General features: G+C 40.1%; 1 protein-coding gene across 1 annotated transcript in view; it reads left to right on the top strand.

The window, feature by feature from the left end:
* The window catches only part of MAP3K9 (mitogen-activated protein kinase kinase kinase 9), a 51,486-nt gene extending 32,133 nt beyond the window's left edge, over positions 1-19,353 (top strand). Inside the window, exons 4-11 of the mRNA XM_034062145.1 lie at positions 3,459-3,607; positions 6,766-6,941; positions 8,970-9,210; positions 10,874-10,996; positions 11,724-11,877; positions 16,078-16,190; positions 16,822-17,637; positions 18,872-19,353. Coding sequence (XP_033918036.1) covers positions 3,459-3,607; positions 6,766-6,941; positions 8,970-9,210; positions 10,874-10,996; positions 11,724-11,877; positions 16,078-16,190; positions 16,822-17,637; positions 18,872-19,353 — 2,254 coding nt within the window. The remainder of the gene's footprint in view (positions 1-3,458; positions 3,608-6,765; positions 6,942-8,969; positions 9,211-10,873; positions 10,997-11,723; positions 11,878-16,077; positions 16,191-16,821; positions 17,638-18,871) is intronic.
* Positions 19,354-25,108: the final 5,755 nt, after the last annotated feature.

The raw sequence follows: 25,108 nt of genomic DNA, 5'->3' as shown, positions 1-25,108 counted from the left end.
GGATGCATGGTCAGCATCACATGGCTCATTTTGTAATTAAAGCCCCAAAATTGCTACTGTGTGCTGCAAGAATAAATGAGCTTGATAAGTTTTGATTCCTCCCTGTTGAGAGTGAGGAGAGGCCCTTGGTTCTTTCTTCCTATTCCTTTTTTTGTATAAATCTCTCTGACTTTTTCCTTTGGCATTCCCAATCCTCTGCTTGAGGAATTAATGGAAAACACTCTGTTCAGCACCTCTCTTACTGTTTAATCACTTGGGATGATTGTTGTTCATATACCACAAAGCGGTGTTTCCCTTTTTCTGCAGAAGCAGTATTATCAACAATGAACTGTAAGTACATGAGGAAGAGGTGGATTCAGCTTTGTCAGAAACGAAGTGACCTTTTCTGCAATCTGTCCATTCCTTTGTCTTTTTAAAAATTACCCCACTGAAAAAATGCTTTGAGCACATCAGTAGTGCTTTCCTAACCATCCCATTACAAAAACTGTCTAATACATGCTTTATTCAGCACTAGTGGTAAAGTAATAACAAAACTCTTTGGTACCTTTTCCTGCCTTTTGATATCAACACTTGTACCCAAACTGGAAAGTAACGTGAAAAACCAATCAGATTTAGACAGGCCAAATATATATTCAGTACAGGATTCCTTTTCTTTGAGTCTTAGGAATCCTAGGAAGACAGAAAGAAAATGGGAAATTCTTAAACTCCTGTTTATTTATTTATTTATTTATTTCAGATGAAGCTCTTGAAACAGTCAGGAACTGAGAATCTTGATGAAAAGAAATGTGCTAGCAGCAAAGGCTGGATCTCTAGTGACTGAAATTCCATATCTAAATAGGAAAAGTAGAGTTAAGCCTGTCCAACAGCAGCAGTTACAATGAATTTGATGGGTTGGGAGGAAGATTGCAAGGGTGCAGGTTGCAATGAAATAATGAAAATGTTGGTTACTCCCAGATGGATAGGGCACTTGCTGCTTTGAAACAAGAAGATATTAATCTTTGAGCTTCAGAAATTGCTGTTTCATGGAGCAGCTATGCAGGGAGTATTTAGGAGAAGCAGCTTTTCATTTGGTCTTCAGGTGTGCTTACGAGAGGCTTTCAAAACTGTACAATGTGATTGTGATCAAAATACATGTATACTTAGATTCAGTATCTTTGCCAGAGCAATTAAGAAAAATCATTTTGTTACAGTAGTGTTTAATATCAAGGAGATTAATGACAACATTGAGAAATTTTGCTTAAAAACAATAAAACGAGAATGTGGAACATGGTTATCTTTTGAGGATGCTATGTTAAAGCTCAGAGAAATGCACAGGAAAGACTTTAGATGAATGAAGAAGACAATGTAGAAGAGACATCCTTCAAAAGGATGAACCTGTATTCAAATGAGAAAATTAGGCATGGACTTAAGTGCTGGCAAGTTGAATGTAAAACACTCCCGAAAATTAAAAGGATTTTGAGGAGAGTCTTGTGAAAACCATAAAAACAAATAAATTGCTTTCAGATGCAGCACAAGTGAAAACACTGCAGAACATACAGCCCACAGGCCACTTAGTGACTTGTGTCTGCTGTAATGGAACAAAGAGGGGCTTTTTAAGCTGAAGATTTCTCTTTAGGGAACCTGAGCTGGAGGACATCTCATGCTGAAATACTGTCCACAGAGGTGTTAAAACTGACTGATAAAATGGGCAGTAACAACAGTTTGCTGGAATTTACAGTGACACTGAAGATTTCTACAGGAATATGACAGAGCTGTGCTGTGTAATATGTTGCTTAAAGCTGCCTTAATGCTAGAGGAAGTGGAAGGCAGCAGACATGATGGCAGTTCTTAAGAGCTTCCTGAGGATCAGCAAGTCTGATTTTGGGTTCTACTAAATGGTAGAAACAGCACTAAAGAGGGAGGACCTGGTGGACATATAAGCATATATGGGGAAGAGTCAGCTTTTGTTAGAAGAAAATCAGATCCTGTGAAAAAATGGGAATTCTTGAAGGGGTTACTGTGTATGTGAACAAGTGGTAAGATTGCTTGTGCCATATTTGGATTTACGAAAACTTTAAACAAAAACTTTCTTCAAAAACTTTTAAAGAAAGTAAATTGATGGGGGAAAAGAGGACAGGTCTGTTTCTCATCACTTAGTTATTAATTACCAGAGGAATAAATCAGTTTTCTTGGGGAATTATGTGTTCAACGTAATCATAAGTAATTAGAAAAAAAAATGGCTAGGTAACATTTGCTGATAACACCAAGTTATTCATGATAAGAAAAGTTAATCTTCAGAGAGCTGAGGAAAAGCTTTACTGTAATGAATGATAAAATAGATGAAATGGTAATAAATACAAAATAGTACATAAGAGAGAGTTTCACATGTACAGTGATGGACTCTATATTTTACTATTATTATTCATTATAAAGATATTGGAGTTACTGTGATAACCTAGCTCATGTTGTAAGGAGTCAGAAAGGCAAGTGGCAAATTAAAATTTAATAGGAAAGAAAGAACAGGAAATACTGTGCCTCTCTATGTATCTTTAAAACTTTGTGATTTTGGTCATTCCAAAAGAAGACGTCGAGTTCAATGAAAGATATGAAATGGCTTTTCTTCAGGAGAGTAACTAGATTAGGGCTTAGCTAGAATAGGATTTTGGGAGCTGGAGGGAAAATGATTTAGGCAGGTTGTAGTAGGAGCCTGTGAAATCACGTATGACATGGAAGAAGTTGATAGGGAATTTATGTTCATTCTTCCTTGTATTGAAAGAACTACAGGGAAGCAAACGAAATTACCTAATGACAAGCCCAAACCAAACATGTGCAATTATTTTTTGGTAATGCATCATTAAATTCGTGGGGTTCACTACCACAGAACGTGGTAAGTGGGTTCAGAAGAGAATATGACAGGTCAGTGGAACAAAAAACTGTCAGGTCACAAAATATGAAGCTGTCTCTGTCTCAGGTTTCCTAGAAGCAGAGAGAATATTCTGAGAATAGGTTGTTTATCATATACCTGGGGAAAGAACAGTCCTGGAACTATTTCTTTAACATCATAGTTAATATTTCATAGAACACTTTAAGAACAACTTGATTCTGAAGAAGTATTTTGCAGTTATTTTTAACAATCGCAACCCACCAAACAATCCTCCTTCACATTTTTGAGGGTTTCACTGGGTTCTGATTTGAAATTTGCTAAATTAGTCAGAAGGTTTTTGTTAATGTTTTCCAGACTGTTCCCAGTTTCCAGTGAGAAAATTATTTATGAAAAAGTGGCTATTTCAGTCTTAATTAAAAAAGCAGGTAAAATAAGGCACTTTGCCACCTTGGCAACCATCATGAACTTGTCCAGAAAACTGCTATTTCTTCGTATACCAGACTCACCCTGATAGGTTCGGGTACTTTTTTTGTTGCTTAACTGTGAATGTGTTAAAGTCAAATACCTATTGTCTTTTCTGTTTTCTTCCTGGTAGTTACGGTGTGCTGCTTTGGGAGCTGCTAACAGGGGAAGTACCATTCCGAGGAATTGATGGTCTTGCAGTAGCATATGGTGTTGCCATGAATAAACTTGCCCTTCCAATCCCTTCCACGTGTCCAGAGCCTTTTGCCAAACTCATGGAAGGTAAGCCAGTGGCAGTGTAAGTATGGTTTGTGCTGTATCTGGAGTGTCGTTGAACACTGTCTCCTTGTGTTTGGCTTTATTCAGTGGTGCAGGTTATGATGGGAGCTAGGCTTGACTGTTAGTGTTGCTGTGACAGTTACTCTATTGCAAGAGTAGTACGCAAAAGTAATTTCCCTAACATTTGTTAATCAATTGGCTTTGTAGGAAAATGGGAGTTACTGCTGTTGTCATCTAGCTTCTTGTTTTCTAGTACTGAAGACTCACCAACACCGAAACTTAACATATATTGGTCTCGTTTGAAATCTTCAACTTTATTTGAAATTCATATCTCGAACATCTTGCTAGGCAGTGTCTGGTTTGGAATGAAACTTTATCCTACTGACATTTCAGGGAGATGGTTTAAATGTGGCTTTGACATTTGAAAACAACCCATATTATCAGTCAGAATGATGTGATTTTCTGCTTTGTGTGTGGAGATAGTTCATGCCCAAAGTAGGCTATATATGGAGGAAAGTAATATAGGAGTTTGTTATCAGAGCTTCTGTAGTTATTAAAAAGGATTCTGTGAGGGAGCTTTTGGATGTACCTATGTGACCTGCTCTGCTGGCTATTGCAGCTACTTACATATCTCCTGAGCTTCAGTTGTTCCTCCCTTCCTCCCTCCTTCTTTTCCTCTCTCTCTCACAGTAGTACCTTTAGTATGTTTTTCAGTGACCTTATTCTCAAGTTTCAGGTATAGTAGCTCGAAAGCAATATAAATTAACAAACTGCATCTGAAAGAGTTAATGCAACTGCAAGCTCAGTGCTATACCAGGGCAATTTATTTTGACATAGTTCCCTGAAAATGCCCTGGATTTGTTAAATGTAAGTAAGGTTATCTGCTGCTGGGGTTAAAAATCATGCCCTCTATTGGGAAACTAGGGTAGAGACTCATGGCCAGTGCTTGAAGCCAGGAGCACAGGGGTGCACCCACATGGCTTTGGAGCACTCAGCTTCTCCGTTTGCAGGGGGAAGAAGAGAACAAGAAAACAATTACTTTCTGCCCCTTCACCAAAACTGTTTTTCAGACAGGTTGTTTCCCATCTTGGGTGAACTCTTGTTCCCCTAATGCTGCTTTTACTTTTGAATGCCTGCTCTGGTGGTCTTTGCTGAGACAACAGAGCTGAACTTTCCCTCCTTACAGAAAAGACTTGTATGTTACAACTGTCCTCATTAGTGCAAATAATGGCAAATCTAGGCCTGGGAAAATAAAAGCCACAGGCCACCTGCATAGTTATCCTGTTAACTCATTCATTCATGCATTTGACTGGCTGTGATGTTTTGTTTTACTTTGGGTCACATTTGCTTTGCCATGCTTAAAACCTGGGGTAAAGAAGTAGGAATTATGGCACTGACAGTCCAGCTGTATTGCACATTGCCACTAATTGGTCATCAGCAGGGGACCTTCAAAGTGCTCTTTAACATCCTCAGTACTCTATTTTGATAAGGGAAGCAATTTTGAAATCCATAAACACAAATGTGTTCCAGCTTATGCCTCCTGGAACCTGACCAGATGCTTAAATACCAGCTTTTTGATACCAGCAGTTTTGAAACTGAAGCTCCCAAGTGCAAAATCTCAGTAATGCTAAAATCAAAGGAAAGACCTGCAAAACCAAGCCTCACCAGTTGCACAGATTTTGTGAAGTGTTATTTGGTTTTAATTACAGCTGCTCGTTGGTGTATTTCAATCCGTAAAACTGATGAATGAATGTCTTTTAAGACATTACCAGAATGTTTTTAAGCATGTTTCCTTTTTTCCAGCTGTAAGGTCCAGGAAACTTTAGAAAATCTTTACAACTCATGCTGCAGTAATGTGTATCTGAAATCCAGAGACCACTTAAAGCAATGACAGTATGAGCATATTGAGAGACACTCATATGTTAGTTTCTCTATTCATGCACAGAAGCTGTATTCCTTAGAAATATGCTTGATTGCTAAGCTTTTTCTGTTTGGTTCTTAGAATCATAGAATCATTCAATTTTGGCATGCAGGGGTCTACCAGTACTAAAGAGAAGAAGGATACTTGTTGAACAAGAATCTTTGTAAGTGCCAGTACAGGACAATACAGAATGAGAAAGTGATGCTTTCTGCAGGAAGTAGAAATAATAGTGAAGTGAGAGGGAGAAGTAAGGATTTCGTATTCAAAAGCATTGTTAAGTAAAACATTTTGACTTAATGACTTTTTAAATACATGTTATTAATGATTTTTATAGCTTGAGATGTTCCTTCATACCATTTTCTGTTTCAGTTTCTGTCTCAACATGCAATTCCCATCACTGTAAAAGGAGTACCTTTTTGTACTATTGCTAGTTGAGTTGCCTCATGTGGTAAGATAGGACCTTAAATTCTGTGATTTTAGAGCTCTGTAATTGGGTAAGTTATTGCATTAGATTGTAAATGAAAAAACTTATTTATCCGTGGTTTCTCTTAAAAGCAAAATAAAAAAGCCTGATGAAACAATTTTCTCTCAAATAATAAAGAACCCTTACAAATAAGAAAACTGAAAATGCACTATTTGATGTCATTATGTGCTTGAATCTCCTGTTTTCACTCAAGTTATGCTTGATGCCCAGTCTGCTTCACAAGAGAGATGTTCAGTTCTGTGGAAGACATTCATAATGACTCAGCTTAATATTAGTTTGGCATTAGAGAGAACTCTGATAGCATATCCTGCAGTATGGCTGTTAACATTGCAGAGTAAGTGTGATAGAACAATTGTTTGCAGCTCTTGCATAGTGTCTTCAGTCTGTGAGCACATACAACTTAAAGCAAAAGGGTTAAAGAAATTATTTATGATTTTTAATATATATTTGAAAATGTAACTTCCTGTAAAATGGGTAAACTTCTATTTTATGTGGCATATTACTGCAGTAGAACCTAGAGACCGGGTAGTTCAAGATCTTAGGTGATGCTGGGTATTGTATGAACATGAAAGCATGAAATCCATACTTGACTATGAAGCTACAATACTCAATGCAAGTGGGAAATGGAGAAGATGAGGTAACACAGATAGTGTGCATGCTACTCTTAGCCACTGGGGATCAGTAAAGTACAACTCATCTTCTCAAACCTCCATACTAAGAGATGCTTAACAACTGCTTATCTTTGTCCTGTTCTAGATTGCTGGAACCCTGACCCACACTCACGACCTTCCTTTGCCAGTATCCTAGACCATCTCACCGCCATAGAAGAGTCTGGTTTCTTTGAAATGCCCAAAGATTCCTTCCACTCCCTGCAGGAAGACTGGAAACAAGAGATCCAAGAGATGTTTGATCAGCTCAGAGCCAAAGAAAAGGTAAGTCCCTGAATCAATGGCAGGTTATGATGCACAAAAGGGAAAAATCATGAGTAAAATAAATATCCTCATGCTGAACTGCTACTCTAATATTATAGTGAGCTTCCATTACACACTATGCAAATTGCTATGATGAGTTGTCTCCATTGTTTAATGTATCTGATAGCTATTTCACTGTTAGATCTTAATTGAGAAGCCAGATGATAGCTGTAAACAGTAAACACAGGGGAGGTGATTTCAACATATATACTCTAATAAGCATGGCAGTTTTGGTTCTGTGAGGTTTGTGTTTTCCAGGTTCTAAGTACAGCTAAAGTGGATAGACTATAATAAGCATGAGTATTACCAGGGGAATGGCATAATAAGTGTTACAATTGAAGTCCATCTGGGTAAATAGCAGGAAACAAAAATACTAGCAGGAATAAAAGGAATTGTGACTATCAGCCTCCAAGAGGCTGATGTGAAAAAGCTGAAGTTTTCTTCAAGCATACTTATGTAAAGCACAGCTTGCTGCATTAGATGGGTCCTTGCAGGGACTGTCTTTACAGTTGTTGCTATGAAATACTGCAGTGGAATCACTAATAATATTTTTATGAAGGTTCATGGTCTCTTGCCTGAAAGAATTTTGTAATAAGCAACCAACTTGATTTGGGCTCAGAAGTTGGACTTGGGAGGCAGAGAGAAGGAGCTATATATATCCTGTTCACCTCAGGAGTGAAATGCACTAAATTTCGCCTCCATCATGATGGGACAGGTAACAGTGACATCACTAAAAAAAAATTAAATAATCTAAGCTAAAATCTAACCTGTGATCTATTTGAAGTTTAGCTTCAAGTCTTCAGTTTGGAACTAGCCAGCTGGAGATAATTATTCCGAGTGCTGAATTCTTTTGTCCTTGTGGTAAGAGGAGTGCAGTAAAAAGACATTTTGAGATCTCAAGGACAGTTTCAGTTGATTTATTTTGTCAACAGGGGAAAAATTGGAAAGTTTGCCTTATGCATCTTTAAGCCTAAGGTGCAGCCATGCTTGGTGGAAAATTATGGGAATGGCCTGATGTTTTCCTCATTCATTTTTGTTAGAGATGTGTTTTTTGCTATTACGATGCATGAGACGGCAAGGTTATTTTTAAATAGTCTAAGTCATTACTGAAGTTAATATAGGTATTTGTTGAACAGGAAAGCAAGGATTGAATCTTTTGACTGTTATGAATAAATCTTCCAGAATGGTTCCCATATGCATGATACTCTTCAATGGCTCTCATAAACATGCTCGTGTTAGATATCTAGAGTATTTTCTCATGACAATGAATTTAGGAGTCAGTACCTTTGCACAGAATCACAGTGTGGTTGAAGTTGGAGGGACCTCTGAAGGTCATGTGGTCCAAGTCATTCACACACAACCAGCTAGAGCCAGGTGCCTAGGACTGTGTGTAGATGGTCTGCAAGGTGGGAGGCTCCACAGCCTCTATAGGTAACCTGTGCCAGTGTTCAGTAATGCCTATGGTAAAAAAGGGTTCAGAGGGTACCTCCTGTGTGCCTATTGCCTCTTGTCCTGTCACTAGACACTGCTGAAAGGAGCCTGGCCTATCTTCTTTGCACCCTTCCTTCAGGCTTTTATACACACTGATAAGATCACCTTTCCCCCCACCCAAACTTTCTCTTTGCTAGGATAAACAGACCCATCTCTCTTTTTGCCCTTCCTCACAGGCAAGATACTCCAGTCTCTTAATGATCTTCAGGGCCCTTTGTTGGACTCTTTCCATGTCAGTATCTTTTTTTCTGGAGACCCCAGAACTGAACACAGCCTTACAATGCTGATACCCATATTTTAATACTGATAGGAAGAGTCTTAAATGGCAAGCACAGAAGTTCTTGAAGATTGCTTTTGTCTTTCAGCTGAGCCTTTAAACAGTGGTGCTAGCAGTGCTCTGAGCACAAGTCATTGCTGCTGTATCTTCAGAATATATAGTGTTAACCTTAACCCACAGGTCACAAGGTAGTTTTTTGTTTCTCCTTCTCTCCCTTGCAGGAGCTGCGCACATGGGAAGAAGAACTGAGTCGTGCTGCTGTTGAACAGAAGAACCATGAGGAGTTGCTACGAAGGAGGGAACAGGAGCTGGCAGAACGTGAGATTGACATCCTGGAAAGGGAGCTCAACATCATTATCCACCAGCTGTGTCAGGAGAAGCCTCGGGTGAAGAAACGCATGGGGAAATTCAAGAGGAACCGGCTCAAGTTAAAAGATGGCAATCATATCAGCCTGCCTTCAGGTTGGTCACATGTTAGGCTGTGTCAGGTGAAATGAGAAGAAGAGTTGAACCTGTAGGTTTGGTAACTCCTTTCTATTGATACATACACATTAGAATCATAGAATCTAGAAAGTATTTAATGTACCTTGGGAAAAACATGCATCTTGAGATCAAGAAACTCAAGAAAATATGATCATCTTGTGGCTGGCATTCCCCAGAATTCCAAATATAAAGGACAGAAGTAAGTTTGAGTTATGACATGTTTGTTAGTCAATGGCTGTATATGGTTCATAGTAAAAACGTTGGTGTTGCTGTGCCTGGGATTGCTCCAACCCAGGTGCAGGACCTTGCACTTCGCTTGGTTAAACTTCATGAGGTTGGCATCAGCCCACCTCACAAGTGTGTCAAGGTCCCTCTGGATGGCATTCCTTCCCTCCAGTGTATCAACCGAACCACACAGCTTGGTGTCATTGGCAAACTTGCTGAGGGCACACTCAATCCCACTGTTCATGTCAGCGACAAACATATTAAACAAGACCGGTCCCAACACCAGTCTCTGAGAGACACCACTCGTTACTGGTCTCCAGCTGGACATTGAGCCATTGACCACAACTCTTTATGTGCTGCCATCCAGCCGGTTCTTTATCCCTCGAGTGGTCCACCTATCAAATTGATGTCTCTCCAATTTAGAGACAAGGATGTCATGTGGGACAGTGTCGAATGCTTTGCACAAGTCCAGGTAGATGACATCAGCTGCTCTACCCCTGTCCATCGGTTCCATAGCCCCGTCATAGAAAGCCACCAAATTGGTCAGGCAGGATTTCCCCTTAGTAAAGCCATGCTGGCTGTCACCAAGCACCTTGTTGTTTTTCATGTGCCCTAGCATGCCTTCCAGGAGAATCTGCTCCAAGATTTTTCCAGGCACAGAGGTGAGACTGACTGGTCTGTAATTCCCCGGATCATCCATTTTCCCCTTCTTGAAAATGGGGGTTATATTTCCCTTTTTCCAGTCATCAGGAACTTCACCTGACTGCCATGATTTTTCTAATATGATGGTCAGTGGCTTAGCAACTTCATTTGCCAGCTCCTTCAGGACCCATGGATGGATTTCATCAGGTCCCATGTACGTTCAGGTTCTTAAGATGGTCTCGAACCAGCTCCTCTCCTACAGTGGGCCCAAGGTCTAGATTTTCAGATCGCCTGAGGCTCATCCATCATTACCTCAAGGATCATGGCTTACACTATATTCTGTGTTTTCTGAGAGAGGTTGGCTGTTCACAAGAGCAATGATAAAATGTGCTTGTTAACTATGCTTTTCTTTAGGTCTGTAAACACATATTGCTGGTGGTTTTCCTTAGCTTAAACTGAGAGAAGATGAAAGGAATTTATCCTGGGATATACTTTGGCTTAAATGTCAGTCAGTGCATGGGGATATGTGTGTGTATGTATCTCACATACACACTAAGATGATATATTTTTGTGAGTGTGAATGCACATTTTTGTTCTGAAGTAACTGCATGTACAACAGCAGAATAGCTATTAACTGTAAAACTTTATTTCTACATAGATCCTGTAATTTGCACTCTTTGTAAGTTAACATGAATTATTACTTCATTTTTTTATATTAAACAAAAGAATTTTAACTTTCTGGTTTTGTTTTGATTTTCTTTCTTTTGGGAAACAGATTTTCAGCATAAATTCACTGTGCAGGCTTCTCCAACGATGGATAAAAGGAAAAGCTTGATCAGTAGCTGCTCCAGCCCTCCTGCAAGTCCTACCATTATTCCCAGACTCAGGGCCATACAGTGTAAGGAGCTCAATGTAGTATTTAATTTGGGAAATGTGCAGTCTGTCAGCGTGGTAAGATGCCAAGATTCCATATCTAGGACAGGACTGTAAAGAAAGTGTTTCTAAAGTGTTTGCCTTGCATCCTGCATGTATACATTTGGAGAGAAAAATTGAGTATGTTGGTGATGGGGGGGGGAAGTATGTCCTTCTTTGGAGTCCAAACCTGACTTACCCATGCTCTTGAAACATTGCTACTTATGTAGAAAAATACATTGCTTGGGTGTACTAACTTGCAGAACAGAACTGTGAAGCATTATTAAGGTGGATTAAGTTACTGTTGGAATAAAAGAAAACCGAGGGGGCTTGTCATGAAAATAGTTTCCCCTAATAAACTAGAATTAGGCAGACAGTCATGTTTAGAAGTATGAAAGGGATTTTAATTAGTATGTAGTGTTTGTATTGGATATCACAACACTTGTGTGTCTGGTATCGAACTAGTGGTTCTAAAAGAAACACCAGTGATAGCATAAAGCTGTAAAGCCTACTTATACTAGTTTTGAAGGGATGTAGTTGTTAGATATGTGTTGATAAATGGTCAGAACTATGGGAAATAAGCCTGAAGGGGTGTTTTCATTACTATTCCTGCCCAGCCTATGTTTTATTCTTTGTGTTGCTGTGGAACCAATTCTTTAATTTGTGTATCTTTTTTTCTTTCTCATTTTCCACTGTTCTTCCCACCTGTGAAGTGACTCCGGCTGAAAGCAGTAAAACGTGGGGACGAAGCTCAGTCCTTCCAAAGGAGGAAGGAGAGGAAGAAGAGAAGAGAGGCCAGAAGAAAAAGGGACGCACCTGGGGACCAAGCTCGCTTTGTCACAAGGAGCTAGGTGCAGGAGAAGATGGGTAAGAGAGAACCTGGACCAGACTGGTTTCTAGGTTCTAAAATCAGTTATGAGCTGGCTCATAGGAGATTTGCCTTTCCTCTTGCAAACATTTTTCCAAACTTATTTTCTGTACCAGGGATATTAGAGATTACAATACTGCATTGCAGTCAGGCCCTTGCTAGAGGTACAGCATTGACTGACGTTTTCACTGTCTGTTGTTACCTTGGTATGTATACTTGTAAGCAGTAGAATTTTGTGGCTGTGCATAACTGTTTCTCTAGTAGCTTTTCTTTATTTCCAGGCTCAACTTCCTGTAGTTTCATATAATAGCTGAAACTACTTCTCCTTTACAATTCACAGCTATGCTTTTTCTTGCCCTAAATGCTGTTATTTGAGGTTCAACAAGACAAAGTGCTGTGTCCTGCAACCCTGTGCAGTGCTCCAGGCTTGGGGAAGAGCTGCTCAGCAGACAAGGACCTGGAGGTGTTGGTTGATGGAGCTGAACATAAGCCAGCTTGTGCCCAGGCAGCCAAGAAGGCCAACGGCATCCTGGCCTGTATCAGAAATAGTATAGCCAGCAGGGCCAGGGAAGTGATCTCCCCCTGTACTCAGCAGTGGTGAGGGTACATCTTGAATCCTGTGTTCAGCTCTGAGCCCCTCACTACAAGAAAGGAGGTGCTGGAGTGGGTCCAGAGAAGGGCAATGAAGCTGGTGAAGGGTCTGGAGCACAAGTCTGATGAGGAACAGTTGAGGGAACTGGGAGTGTTTAGTCTGGAGAAGGGAAGGTTCAGGGGAGACTTTATCGCTCTCTACAATTGCCTGAAAGGAGGATGTAGTGAGGTGGGCTTTGGTCTCTTCTCCCAACTAACGAGTGATAGGACAAGAGCTAATGGCTTCAGGTTGTGCCAGGGGAGGTTTAGGCTGGATATTAGGAAGAATTTCTTCATGTAGAGAGTGATCAGGCACTGGAACAGGCTGCCCAGGGCAGTGGTGGAATCACTGTCCCTGGGAGTGTTCAAAAACCATGTACATGAGGCCCTCAGTAATATGGTTTAGCGGTGCTCTTGGAAGTCCTGGGGTAATGGTTAGACTTGATGATCTTAAAGGTCTTTTCCAACCTGGTTGATTCTATGATTATTTTAGAAGTATCTGGTAGAGCCAGAAACATATCTCCTCTTTGGGCTTTTGAAAAGGACATGTAGCTTGAGTGAATATATCCTGAAAGTGATTTTTGCATAGATCTATTTCTGTAGATTCTTATCTTGTGGCTTCCTTTTTTGTGTGCTTGTCTGAATTGTTTATACCAGCACCCCAATGGATCATTGCTGAAATTCTGCTTTAAACATAGGAATATTTTGATCTTCTAAGAAGTTTGAATGCCTTGTTATTTTTAGTGGAGTTGGAAGCTTTTTCCCCTGCTAAATTGATAGTTTGATTCCTGCCGTATTTTTTAGCAGGGCAAATAAAATGGTTATAATTTTTCTTTAAAATTATGTCCTCAGGTGTGAAATTCTTGGAAAACAGATATTTACATAATGCATCACTATCGCAGTCCTCTGCAAGAGGGCCTGGATTTGAGTGTTCTAATGACATTGAAATGTTCTTCCTCAAAGGTACTCTTGACATGTGAACAGGGCAATGTGGGGGAAGCTGCTTTGACTGCTGCCTGTGCTTTACCTATTGTCACGCTTTAAAATTATTGATTATATAAAAGGGCAGGAGATCACTGAAGCTGGCAGAAAAACATTTCCACCTTGATAGAAGTCATGTTCTTAGAATTCTGGGAATAAAGCTCTTCAATTTTCTGTTCAGTCTGAAGCTCTGAATTGCTTTTGGGTACAGACAGCTGGAGGGGAGTTGCTTGCTAACCATGGTTGCTCTTAAAACAATGGTGTTCTTTCTACAACTGAGATGTTGGATAGTATTCATCACCTTTTCCAGGGAGACTCAAAGCTATAGCATTTTGCAGAGTATCTGAAACATGATAGTGTTGCTGAGAGAGTAGAGTGGTTAACACATAAAATGAAATACAGCTTCTTGCTGAGATTATGCAGACTTAATTTTAAGGTCTGCACTGCAGACTTTAAATTAAAGAGAGCAGAGTTACAGTAAATGTTAGTGACTCAAAAGATTGAGTTCTTGCTATTTTTACTGTTTTATAATTCTAATTTTGGAGGGTGGGGGGTAATGAGGTAAAGTGAAGAGCTAAACTTAGGATAGAAAAGTCCAATTCAAATCTTCTTCATGACACTGTTCTAGTAGCAGCAGTGCTACTATTCCAGCTGCTTTCATGACTCTGATCAATGGAACTTGAATCTTCATCTTTTTTATCACTTTCCATGTGATCTCCACAGAAAGCAACTCTAAATCTATGCAAGAATTACATTGTGAGAATTTCAGTGAAATTCTCTAGCATGAATAAACTGACCTGTAATTAACGTCAAATAAAGGCAGTCATGAAAAGATTATACAGTGATTATTCACTCTTCTGCATTTATCTTTGAGCATAATGAATATGCACAGCAGCAGAAGGATGCTGTGCTGAATTGCAGAGACTGGATGAAGCTTTATTTTGGACTAGTGTTGTAACAGTTCAGTTGTGATCTTATGCTATATACTCAAGGATATCTGGTGAAGTCTTAATTGTCTTTAAACTGGGCATTGGCTTAGTCTCTGGCTGTTGCTGTGGCTTGGGTGATCTTTACCCTGCTTAAGTTTTCATGCTGGTGATGCTACCGATTTTACAGAAGGTGACACTAGATGTGGGGTAGTCATGGTTCTTTAGCAATGCTCTCTTAAAATCATGCAAGCTAAATAGGGGTGAGCCTGAGAATGGTAGACACATTTTATTCGTGACAGTATTGTATTAGTGCCTCAACATTACAGAATATTACAGAATGGTATTACGACAGTGGAGGTGCAGTCTTACAGTTGTAGGTAAGTTTTTTGCAATTTGCTGAGCAAATAAGCTTTGTCACCTTATTAATCCTAAAGAGAGGTGCTTTTGACTTCCCTATAGAAAAAGGCAACAGAGAAATAATTCAATCATAATGCAACAATCAGAGTAATAACCTTCCTGTTATTTAATCTAAATAGATTACAGGTAAGAAGTCTTCAGGTTCCTGAATTGTTTTGCTGGTGTCTGAAATAGGTAGTTTTACTGCTAACATTTTCAAATCATTCCAGTTGCTTTTTCCTTGGAGCAGCAACAGGTAATATTGCTGTAGTAGGAATGTACTCAGCATGTTTTGAATTGTTTACAAATGCACACTACTGTCTAATTTTTAAGGGGATGTCAAGCTATCCTCTGGACAGGTTTCTGGGGTCTGCTTGTAACTTGGGGAGGAGAGAGAGAAAAAATGAAAAATAAAAAGGAAGGATGAAGATTTTATAACCTTGAGGCAATCATAGCAGGCATTGAAATTATTTTGGTAGCTATTTATCTCTCTGTTCAGACAGAGCTGCTTACTAGAGTTGTTTCTGATGTCATGAAAGTACTGCAGGGAACAAATAGGTTGATGGTAGTGAATACCTATGAATACTAATAAGCTCAGGTGCCTGGTGACATACTCTTAAATGCAGGTGACATCAGTAAGGATTTGGGTTTGGGTTTTTCACTCGTTTGTGGTTTAAGTAAAAGAAGCAATAACATGATTTATGATTTTTATTACCTGTTTTTCCATAATATACTTTTAAATGTCTGTACTTCAATGAGATGTTTTCTTTAGAGAACAAATATTGGGATTTATAATACAGAGGCATGACTCCACTGTTACAGTGACCTGAGCATATTATTGTCCCAGTGAATGATCTTTGACTTCCATTGCTCATTTGTATTTCACATTGAGATGTTTTTGGAGACATTTTTCCCCTCCTCCCGCTGAGCACTTTATTTTTTACCTGACATGGTAGATTTGCCTTGGTTTAAAAAGAAAGTGTTCCATCTGATTTTTTTAGTGGTGTTTTCTATTATTCTGCATTCATGGTATCAGCGGAGGGCTTTTGACCACCATGATGTAATGAATGAGGGAGGGACTTTCTGACTTTTCTTGTATTTTAAGGTGCTGTAAAGATGTTGCAAAATGTCTTGCTATGGGAGGAGTTCAAATATATGTAGTTAAAGTGGATTCATACATACCCTATGTAGAATATGGAAGGGGGGGGAATGACAATTGGTTGTGAACGTGGTACATTTTCTCCCATCATTCTACTGTTTCAGTCTGAAAGCTCTGGTAGAAGGATACAAACAGTGGTCATCCAGTGCACCGAACCTGGGGAAGATCCAGAGAACTGCTCCTGCTTTTCCAGGTTTCACCAGCTTAGCAGAGATGGGTAAAAGAATTCCCTGGACTTTATATTCTCATCTCCACTTCCATTCACATCTGAATAAACCTCTCTTTTCCTGACCTTCACCCAGTACCTTACAGCAACGTTTTCATTTAGGTGGTATCCAGTTTTCTTTTATTCTTTGGGAAATAATTTTCTCCTTTTTGATTTTCTTTCTGTTTACCTTTCTGCTTGTGCCTCTTATCTGTCAAGGAAACAAGCTTCTTTCAGTTCCCCTCTAGCACCGTGCTACCTCTCATTTCCATTCTTGTTCATGGTATTTAGATGTGCAGCATGGTTACACCTTCACTTGTAAGGAAAGATCCTTGTAATTTTCCTGCCTTTTGCCCTTCACTCCCAAACATATAATTTTACTCTAGAAATAACTGAGGTGTAACTTGTTTCTGAAATACTGCTCTGCAGTTGATCCCAAACACTTTGATAGTGTTTCCAGTTATTTGTCTCAGTCTATGGGCTTTGGAGACAGTAGGCTGTATTTGGCACTTGGAATGATGCTTGCAATGAGGACAGTTCTGTCTTCTGAGTTAAGCTTATTTTCGTGTATGTTTGTAAGACAGTGAAATTTGCCAGTGAAAATGTTACATCAGTGCAAAGTCTGTTTTCATTTGCTTTTCAGATGATGAAGACAGTGAATGCCTCAATGGGGAGGGCAAGGTTCACCCTTCACCTGGGCACAATCAGTCATACCTCTGCATCCCATTTCAGAAGAATGAAGACTGGGATGGCCCTTCTAGTGATGCCAATGAGGAGTCCACCCCTGTGAACTCTGCTACGAGTACCCCACAGTTGACACCCACCAACAGCCTCAAACGTAGTGGCTCTCACCAGAAGCGATGTGAGATTGCATTGCTTGGCTGTGGAGCAGTGCTGGCTGCTGCAGGCCTGGGTTTTGATCTATTAGAAGCAGGGAAGTGTCAGCTGCTGATCGAGGAGGAGCCAGAGGCACCCAAGGAAGAGAAGAAGAAGCGTGACAGCCTTTTCCAGCGAGCTGGACGCCCGCGCAGGAGCACTAGTCCACCTTCCAGAAAGATCTTCAGGAAAGATGATCCCATGTTGTTGCTAGGCGAGCCATCCACATCCCTCACCCTTCTGTCCCTGTCTTCCATTTCCGAATGTAATTCCACCCGGTCCCTGCTGCGCTCAGACAGTGATGAGATTGTGGTGTATGAAATGCCTGTCAGCCCAGTGACAGTCAAGGCTCCCATGCCAGCCATTACCAACCCACTGGTCAATGTCCAGATCGAGAGGTTCAAACAAGACCCCAACCAGTCCCTGACTCCCACCCATGTGACGCTCTCTTCCCACACCCAGCAAAGCGGGCACAGGCGCACACCTTCTGATGGGGCCATCAAAGGGAGTGGACTAGTTGTCAATGGGTGTCCAACCAGTGGATGCCCTTCCAGTAGCTGTTTAACTGGAGCACTGGGAGCAGGTAGGTTTTCAGCCATCTTCCTTTTCCTCTTCAGAATAAAGACCCAAAGAGTATAACTATTCATTAGGAAGTAAACATGTTGCTTACACAGCATGCATTGTGATGGCTAGTCCACATGATGAGCTTATAGGTGCTGCCTTTACACAAAGATGAACAGAATAATGCAGTAATGGTCTCTGTTCCAGCATCTCAGCTAAGGAATTCTCCCCTCCTGTCCTGTGAAGCAGAGTGTAGTACTGTTTCTTAGATAAAGATGGTACCAATGTACAAATGCTGTGCATTTTAGCAGTTCCTTGGTATTCCAATGCCTTTATACACTTGTTTGTATTGCTGTTATAATATCAAAGTAAATTCTGATCTTTAAGGCAGTGAAAACAGGATCTCTAAAACAGTTTGGGGCTGTGCCACTGTTGCTCTTATTCTTTTGCAAGCAAAAGGGATCTTCCTGTGTAGGCAGTGTTCTCGCTGTTGCAGTCTTTAGGAGTGGCTATGACTTGATAACTTAAAAAAATACTTTCCTGTTTTCTTGCTCTAGTAATTCAGAGGGAAAAAAAAGAACTAGAATAATAAATTAAAATCTGATTTAATTAGACTTTTCCCAAAGGTAAAACAAAATGTGAGGTTGTCTGTTGAATGGCAGTCTGCAGTAAAAATGTGGGTTAATGCAACCGAGAATACTCATTAAAATTGTATTCATGAAAATTTAAAAGTTGTGTTTATATATAAAAGAAAACACCATCCTCCACCCCTACACAAAAAGCTACTGACAAGTGTCCACAGTAGGTGGTGTTCATTGAGTCTTCAGGAAGTTGGTACTGCTCACTGCAAATAGATGTCACATACCCTGCTGTGCAAGTGTCTCCCTGATCCATTCAAGTTATTGATGGCTAATGTGCCCTTGGAAGGATTTGGAAAGTCCTCACCACTGATAGGAGGTCAAACCCATGCTCTTCAGTCTGAGAACTGAAGAAAGCAAATGAGAGAATGAACAAAACTTGTTCGTTGTGCCAGGCCAGTGTCTTACAATGTGTTGAGAACAGCATAGGGTTAAAGAAGACAGTTCCTTCAGATTGGTGTGATTCTGAAGAAAGGATCTTCATAGATTCTGACTGGAGGCTTTCTGCTTTGAAAATGTTTTAGCAGTATACATACAATAAGTTAAGATCTGTTGGAACCATTTAGCAGTGACATCTAACATGTTTCCTTCTTCTCTTACATCCTCTGTTTTGGATAGGTGTATTAAAAACACCTAGTCCAAGTAGAGATCCCAGTGAGGTCCCTCGCCTGCCAGACCCCAACCTTGTTTTCCCTCCAGCCCCGAGACGATGGAATGCACAGCAGGACCCCACACTGGAAAGACCCAAGACACTGGAATTCCTGCCTCGGCCACGTCCTGCAGCCGGTCGCCAGCGGCTTGATCCCTGGTGGTTTGTATCACCCAGCAATACCAAGGGTGAATCTTCTGCTAACAGTTCAAGTACTGATACTCCAAGCAATCTGGACTCCTGTTTTGCTAGTAGCAGCAGCACTGTAGAAGAGAGACCTGGACTGCCTGCACTGCTTCCTTTCCAGGTGGGTCTTCCTGTAGAGGAGCGGACACTGTTGGACATAGATGCTGAGGGGCAGAGCCAGGACAGCACCATTCCGCTATGCAGAAGTGAACTTAACTCACAAAAAGCTGCAGCATATGAACTCAAGCAAGAATTCTGGTCCTAGTAGGAAATCCGCTGGGGACAGTGAGCCCCTCTAAATTCAATCCTACTTTTTGCACTGAGAATGCACTTTGAAGACAGACGAGATGGAGGGATGCTACAGAGATCATATGGTGCTGCCTCTGCTGAAGATGTGTTGTTCGACTGCCTGCTTTTTTTTGCAGTTGGATGAAACTTGGCAGCTGTGAGCTGCTGACTTGCTGTGGGGTTTTTCTGTAGTCTTCCCTGCCCTCTTATTGCAGTTTGAATCTGCAATGAGCTGAAATTATCATATCAAAGTCTTTGTTACTGACCTTGTAGGATTTGGCACTTGCAGTAAGTATATTGATATCTATCCTGGTATTAATCAGTATTTTCAAAACTCAGATACTACACTGCAGCAGACATCAGTGTTTGATGTTTTCCCAAGGAATCCAGGACAGAAACAAGTAAATATCTGGAGACTACATTCTCTAAAATGTGTTCAGATCATTAGATAGTCCTGGGAATCATGGTGCCCCCAGAGAAGGAGCAGAAGTAGCTGTCTTCAACTCACTTGTCCTCTTTTGCTCATGTGATAGTGCAGGGTGGAACAGATTGCAGAGGAAGGGCATGGCATTCCTACTGATGGAGATTTTTAAGAACAGACCAACTAGACTGTTGGGAATGAGTAGGTGTAGTTAATCCTGACTTCAAGGCAGGTTGGATGGACTTCAGTGATCTCTTGAGGTCCTTCTTGGCCGTATTTTTGTATGATCCTGTGCTTTCAGAAAGATGGAGGCTTATGGTATAGCTGTTAACTCTAGCTTGCTTTTTTGTTTAAAACTTTGGTTCCATCAGCCTCCTTTTCCCACCCCCTGTATTCCAGGCTCGTAGTCAAGCTGCTCAGCTTTGGGAAGGGAATTAGCAGGAGCTGTTTCTTTAAAGCTGTATTGGCTTGGTTGTATCCTCTCACTTGTTTGTTTTTTTTTAACTTCCTGGTTTTCCTCCTTTCTTACACTTTTTAGGAGTGGCCCTTGAAACCCAAGACTGTTCTTCTGCACACTGATAATTGTTTAAAGCTCTTTTGAAATTGAGGCTTGTTAGTAGTTGGATTGTGCAAACAAGAATCAGAACATCTGGATTCTGTTTTATTTTGTCACTGTCTCACTGTGTGACTGTGGGCAAATAATGTAACCTCTGTGCCTAAATTTCCCCGTCTGTAAATAATAGGAGTAATACCTACCTCACAGGGGGAGGGGTTGGGACATATGTAATAGAGATAAAGTCCTTTGAGATCTTTGAGTGAAAGGCACTATAGACATGTAAAACTTTATTCTTGTTCAGATATGTAAAAACTGCTAACTGGAGCAAGAACAGACCCCTGTCTTGAAGGAGGAAGTCACACAAATGGGGTGTGCCTATGCTCACAACATTCTGTAAAGAGACTGCAGGTGTGTATGTGCCTCTGCAGGTATATCTTACTGGCTTTAATGAGAGCTTCACTCTTCCCCAGTTTTGGCATTATAAATAAGGGATGTGGCCTTTATATGAGCATAGTAGGGTAGTCTGCTTTATTGCAGGATACGGCATATCTGTTCACTCTTTTTGTAGAGATCAGTGCTCATTTTGCTGATCTACTGTCCATTTGGGTACAAATAACTGATGTGACAGTGCTGCCAATGAAGTCCTCAGCCTGTTAGGTCAGTCCATGAAGTCAATGTAGCCAAATACTTTCTCAAAGCTGTCAGCACAGAGAACCTGTGTGTTTTAAATGTTTGTAACCTGATGTTAAAAAGCAGCATGTGTGGGGAGGTACCATACTTAAGGGTCTTTAGTTCTGTTTAAGGGCTAAAACCAGCATGTTGCCATTAGTCAAGCACGCCTTTTTTTTCCCAAGTAATTACAGTTTGTTTTCCTGTAGAAAGGTCACACATTTCTTGTTTATCACATTCCATGAAATGTGTTTAATGGCAGAATTGCTTTTTGCTGCCTTCCCCAGTGAATGCTACAGAGCTAGCCTTAATGGTGCTATCCAGCTGCTGAAGCTGGGTAGACTGTTGACTGAAGACAAGGTATTCTGATGTGGAGCTAAGATACTTAAAAAAAAAAACTTGAATTGCTGACACTTCTGTTAAATGTAGATCTTTGGCATTATTGATTTCTTAAGCACTCATCCTTTTTCTTTCTATTTCTGAAAACTCAGTTTGTGATGTAGAGACCAAAAAAAGGCAAGCCCCACCCAACAGATGGTTAATATGGATTATGCTATAGAGAAAAACTCAAGGTATGACAATTCAGAGGCTGTGTCAGGGTCATAAAAGCAGGAGATTATATATTTTTCATACTCTAACTTACCATTTTACCGTCTGAAACGAAACTGGATCAGCTGTTCTGCAATGCAGTGTTTTCTATCTAAAAAGTATCATCACAAACATCATAGAAAACATCATCATTTAAGACATCACCTGGAATAGGTCTGTTTGAACAGAAAAAGATCTGTTTACTTGCATGGAGTGGGAGGTTACTTTTCTGATCACATTAGATTACTCAACCCACTAAACTTTATAGTAGTTGGCCAGTTACTTTTACCAAGTCAACCATAAGGTTTCTGTCAAGTCCCCAGCAGACAAGACTACTGTAAAGCCAAGTTGCCCTGTCACCTCTTTTGCTTAAGGAAGTTGAGGATGAAGCATCAAAGCTCCTTTCTTCTCTCTCCCTTTTAGGTAACAACTTGGTGACAGTGCTGTGTAGCTGACCCATTACAAGTACTTTGCTCTGAAGACCATCTTCCCAAATACCAAATAGACATTGTTACATCAAGGGAACTAGGTAGGACAGATGACAAGGAGTCAAGGATCCAGATCAGGGTTTCCAGCCTAGATACTCTGTACTACAATGCTGACAGAAAGACTAGGTAGAAGTGTAACATTTGGTGTCATGGTTTGGTTTTGGTTTTTTTTTTTTTGTTTTGTGGTGTTTTGTGTTTGGTTTGTTTTCTGGTTATGGGTGTGTTACATTGTTGTTCTGTTGGGTTTTTTTGGTTTTTCTTGGGTGAGGTAGTCTTTGAGCATCAGCCCATCACTGTCTTCCAGCTGGGAGCCCTGTGGCTACCCTTAGGTATCAGGCAAGAGGAGTCTGCTGTAGAACCAAAGCTGTTGGCTTTAGCAGGTGGTGGGTATTCTCTGGCAGGCAGAGTGGGCTCTCAAGGCAAAGATTTGTCAGGTGTTTTACCTTATGCATCCCAAAAGCTGCTGCAGCTGGTGCTCTGAGGCCTAGAGGCTATATGCATGTTTAAGCTAGCTGATATCCTCTCTGTATCTCCATCCATACCATCCTGGCTTGATTTCCCTCCTTTCTTAATCTGTTGAGGGATTCCTTCTAGTTGTTGGAGCTGAGGTGCTCCAAATCTCCACTGTAGACACTGAGAACATAGGAGTCCATCAACTTATAGGTCTTTTTTTTTCTACTTGTTAGTATTCTTATTTGTCAGGGAGACAGAAGTTCCAGAATACTGTTGATTGACATACCTTCCTGCAGTGCTCTTGAGGAAGATGGTGAAAAACTTTCTATTAAAACATTTTAATAAATGTATTGTTTCTTAAATAGCTGATTTTTTTTCTGAGAAAAAAAGATAAAATAAGATCATAAAATCACTGAGCAGTCTAAATATAATGACAAAAGAATGGTGTAAAGTGCATTTAAACAATTACAGGCCTCACAAAGAGGAAGTGACATTTTTAAACTGATAGTAATAGGATGGTTGCTGAGAGAAATCTTTCTGGTCTGGAAATGTATTTTATTTTAAAAAGTCAGCTGGCAGTATACACTAATTTATATAATTGATGTGGCCATTTAGGAAATAGAAAAGAGTTTGCCAGCCATTCAGAATATGCTATCTTTGTAGCATGTTTGTTTTTCCTATAAAACTTTGGGGAAAGCACAGACATAGCAACCAGTGCAAAAAATGACAAATTCTTTGATGGAGATGATGGAAACTGCACAATGCTCAGTTTTGCCAGCAAGTAGGTTTTATCTCCTTCCAGTCTTTTCAGAGGTGCATATGTAACTCTATAGGTGTGTTGGGTTTTTTGTTTTCCTTCAGGTTATTATTCCGATGGGTTGATATTCAGCATGGGGCCAGGAAACTCAGTGAAAATATTGTTTTTGTAATGGTTTTCTAACAAAGTTAATATTTTCAAAGTGAATTTTTCATCACTGATGTGGAAAGGCCTGTTCTGGTTTGGCATGCTTTTATGATGAAGTATTTTTCTGTACCTCTAGGAATGGGAGTAGTTGCCTTCCTCTTCATAGCATGCTGTTATATTAAGACTTGATGGACAATACTGCGTAGAGATATTACTTGGATGTAGCATGAAACCAGATACCTCTCATAGTGTTGAAGGTGAGGCAGTAATGATCAAATAAAGAAAGGTCTTTGCCATCTAGAGTGTTATGTTAAACAGAAAATTGAGTCACCTTTCTATTTTAAGCTTAACTTTTATTTGAAACTTTATACATCTCTGTGGGATGAATATGGGAGCTGGAGTCCCATTAGATGTGTGAAACCAGACCTAATACTGCATTCCGGAATTCAATGATAGCCTGTTACTTTTGTAAGTAATTTTAAGTTAATATTAATGGTTTTGTTTCTTTGGGGTTTTCTTGAAAACCTTTCTTCGTGGAAAAAGTGCTTATTGCTTTCTAGCCTTTTCCATGTGTTCTAGAAGTATTCCCAAGAACTCTTACCAATTGCATGGCAAATAAGGAGGCTTGTATCTTGCACAGTGATAACAGGTCATCCTTTTGGCTTCACTTTTTTCAGTATGAAACAAGGTTTCCTACAGTTGGAAATTAAGATTTATGATCCTTAATCATTCCCCTGTAACTGCAGAACAGTTTCTTAGCTTCCATATTTGTAACTCACTTCAGGCTATAGTTGGGTAAAACAGGAATTAAGAGTGAGGGGGTAGGCATGTGTTAAAACATATTTGCAAACAAGCAATAAACACAACGTCTCTGTGCAAAGAGAACCAAAACATGCTGGCATGAAGGTAACTTTCAGACTTCATAACTATGGTTGATCATATAATTAAGATAGCTTTAGGAAAGAATGCATTCTTCTGTTTTTCTGAGTTTCCTATTGTAAGATGAAATTGTGTTGGTTTGCACAGTCAGTGGTATTGTATCCAGCTAGACAGAAAGATCTTTCATCTCTTCCTTTTTCTTTTTTCCCTATTTCCAATTCAGTTCATGGTTTAGATTGCTTTGTTTTGGTTTTGGGTATTATTTTTTGTGTGGTTGAACAGCAAAAGAGTCTTAAGAAGAACTTCTGTTTATTGTTTCCTCAGCCCTACTTTCACAGTTTTGTGAGGCAGTATGGAAATGCATTTGTGGTTTATTCTGCTGCTCCCTGTGTTGAACGCAGTAGTACGCAGTCACATGCTGCGATTAAAATGTGCATTTGCTTTTGTTTTTTTCTCATGCTCAGCCTTTTCAAGCAGCTTTGCCGTTGGTCAGAGATGAATACACCTTCTGAAATGACCTACATCAGCTTTATTTTTGAATGCTAAGAGAAAGTCATTCCCAGGCCGAGGTGTGTGTGCTTGATGAAAAGGTAAATTGCCACTGGTGATTGAGTGGTGACCTGATGTAGTTACCAGAATTATTATTGATCCTATCTAACAGAACTGCAACTGGAAAGTCTTCAGCATTGCATCAGTGTTGTGTACAAGAAACACGTTTCATCTCCCTCTGTACAGGAGTGAAAAATATTTTTCTTTTATTTTCTTTTTTCCTTT

Source organism: Melopsittacus undulatus, chromosome 4 (assembly GCF_012275295.1).
Source record: "Melopsittacus undulatus isolate bMelUnd1 chromosome 4, bMelUnd1.mat.Z, whole genome shotgun sequence".
Taxonomy (NCBI): Eukaryota; Metazoa; Chordata; class Aves; order Psittaciformes; family Psittaculidae; genus Melopsittacus; species Melopsittacus undulatus.
This window is presented reverse-complemented; position numbering and strand designations above follow the sequence as displayed.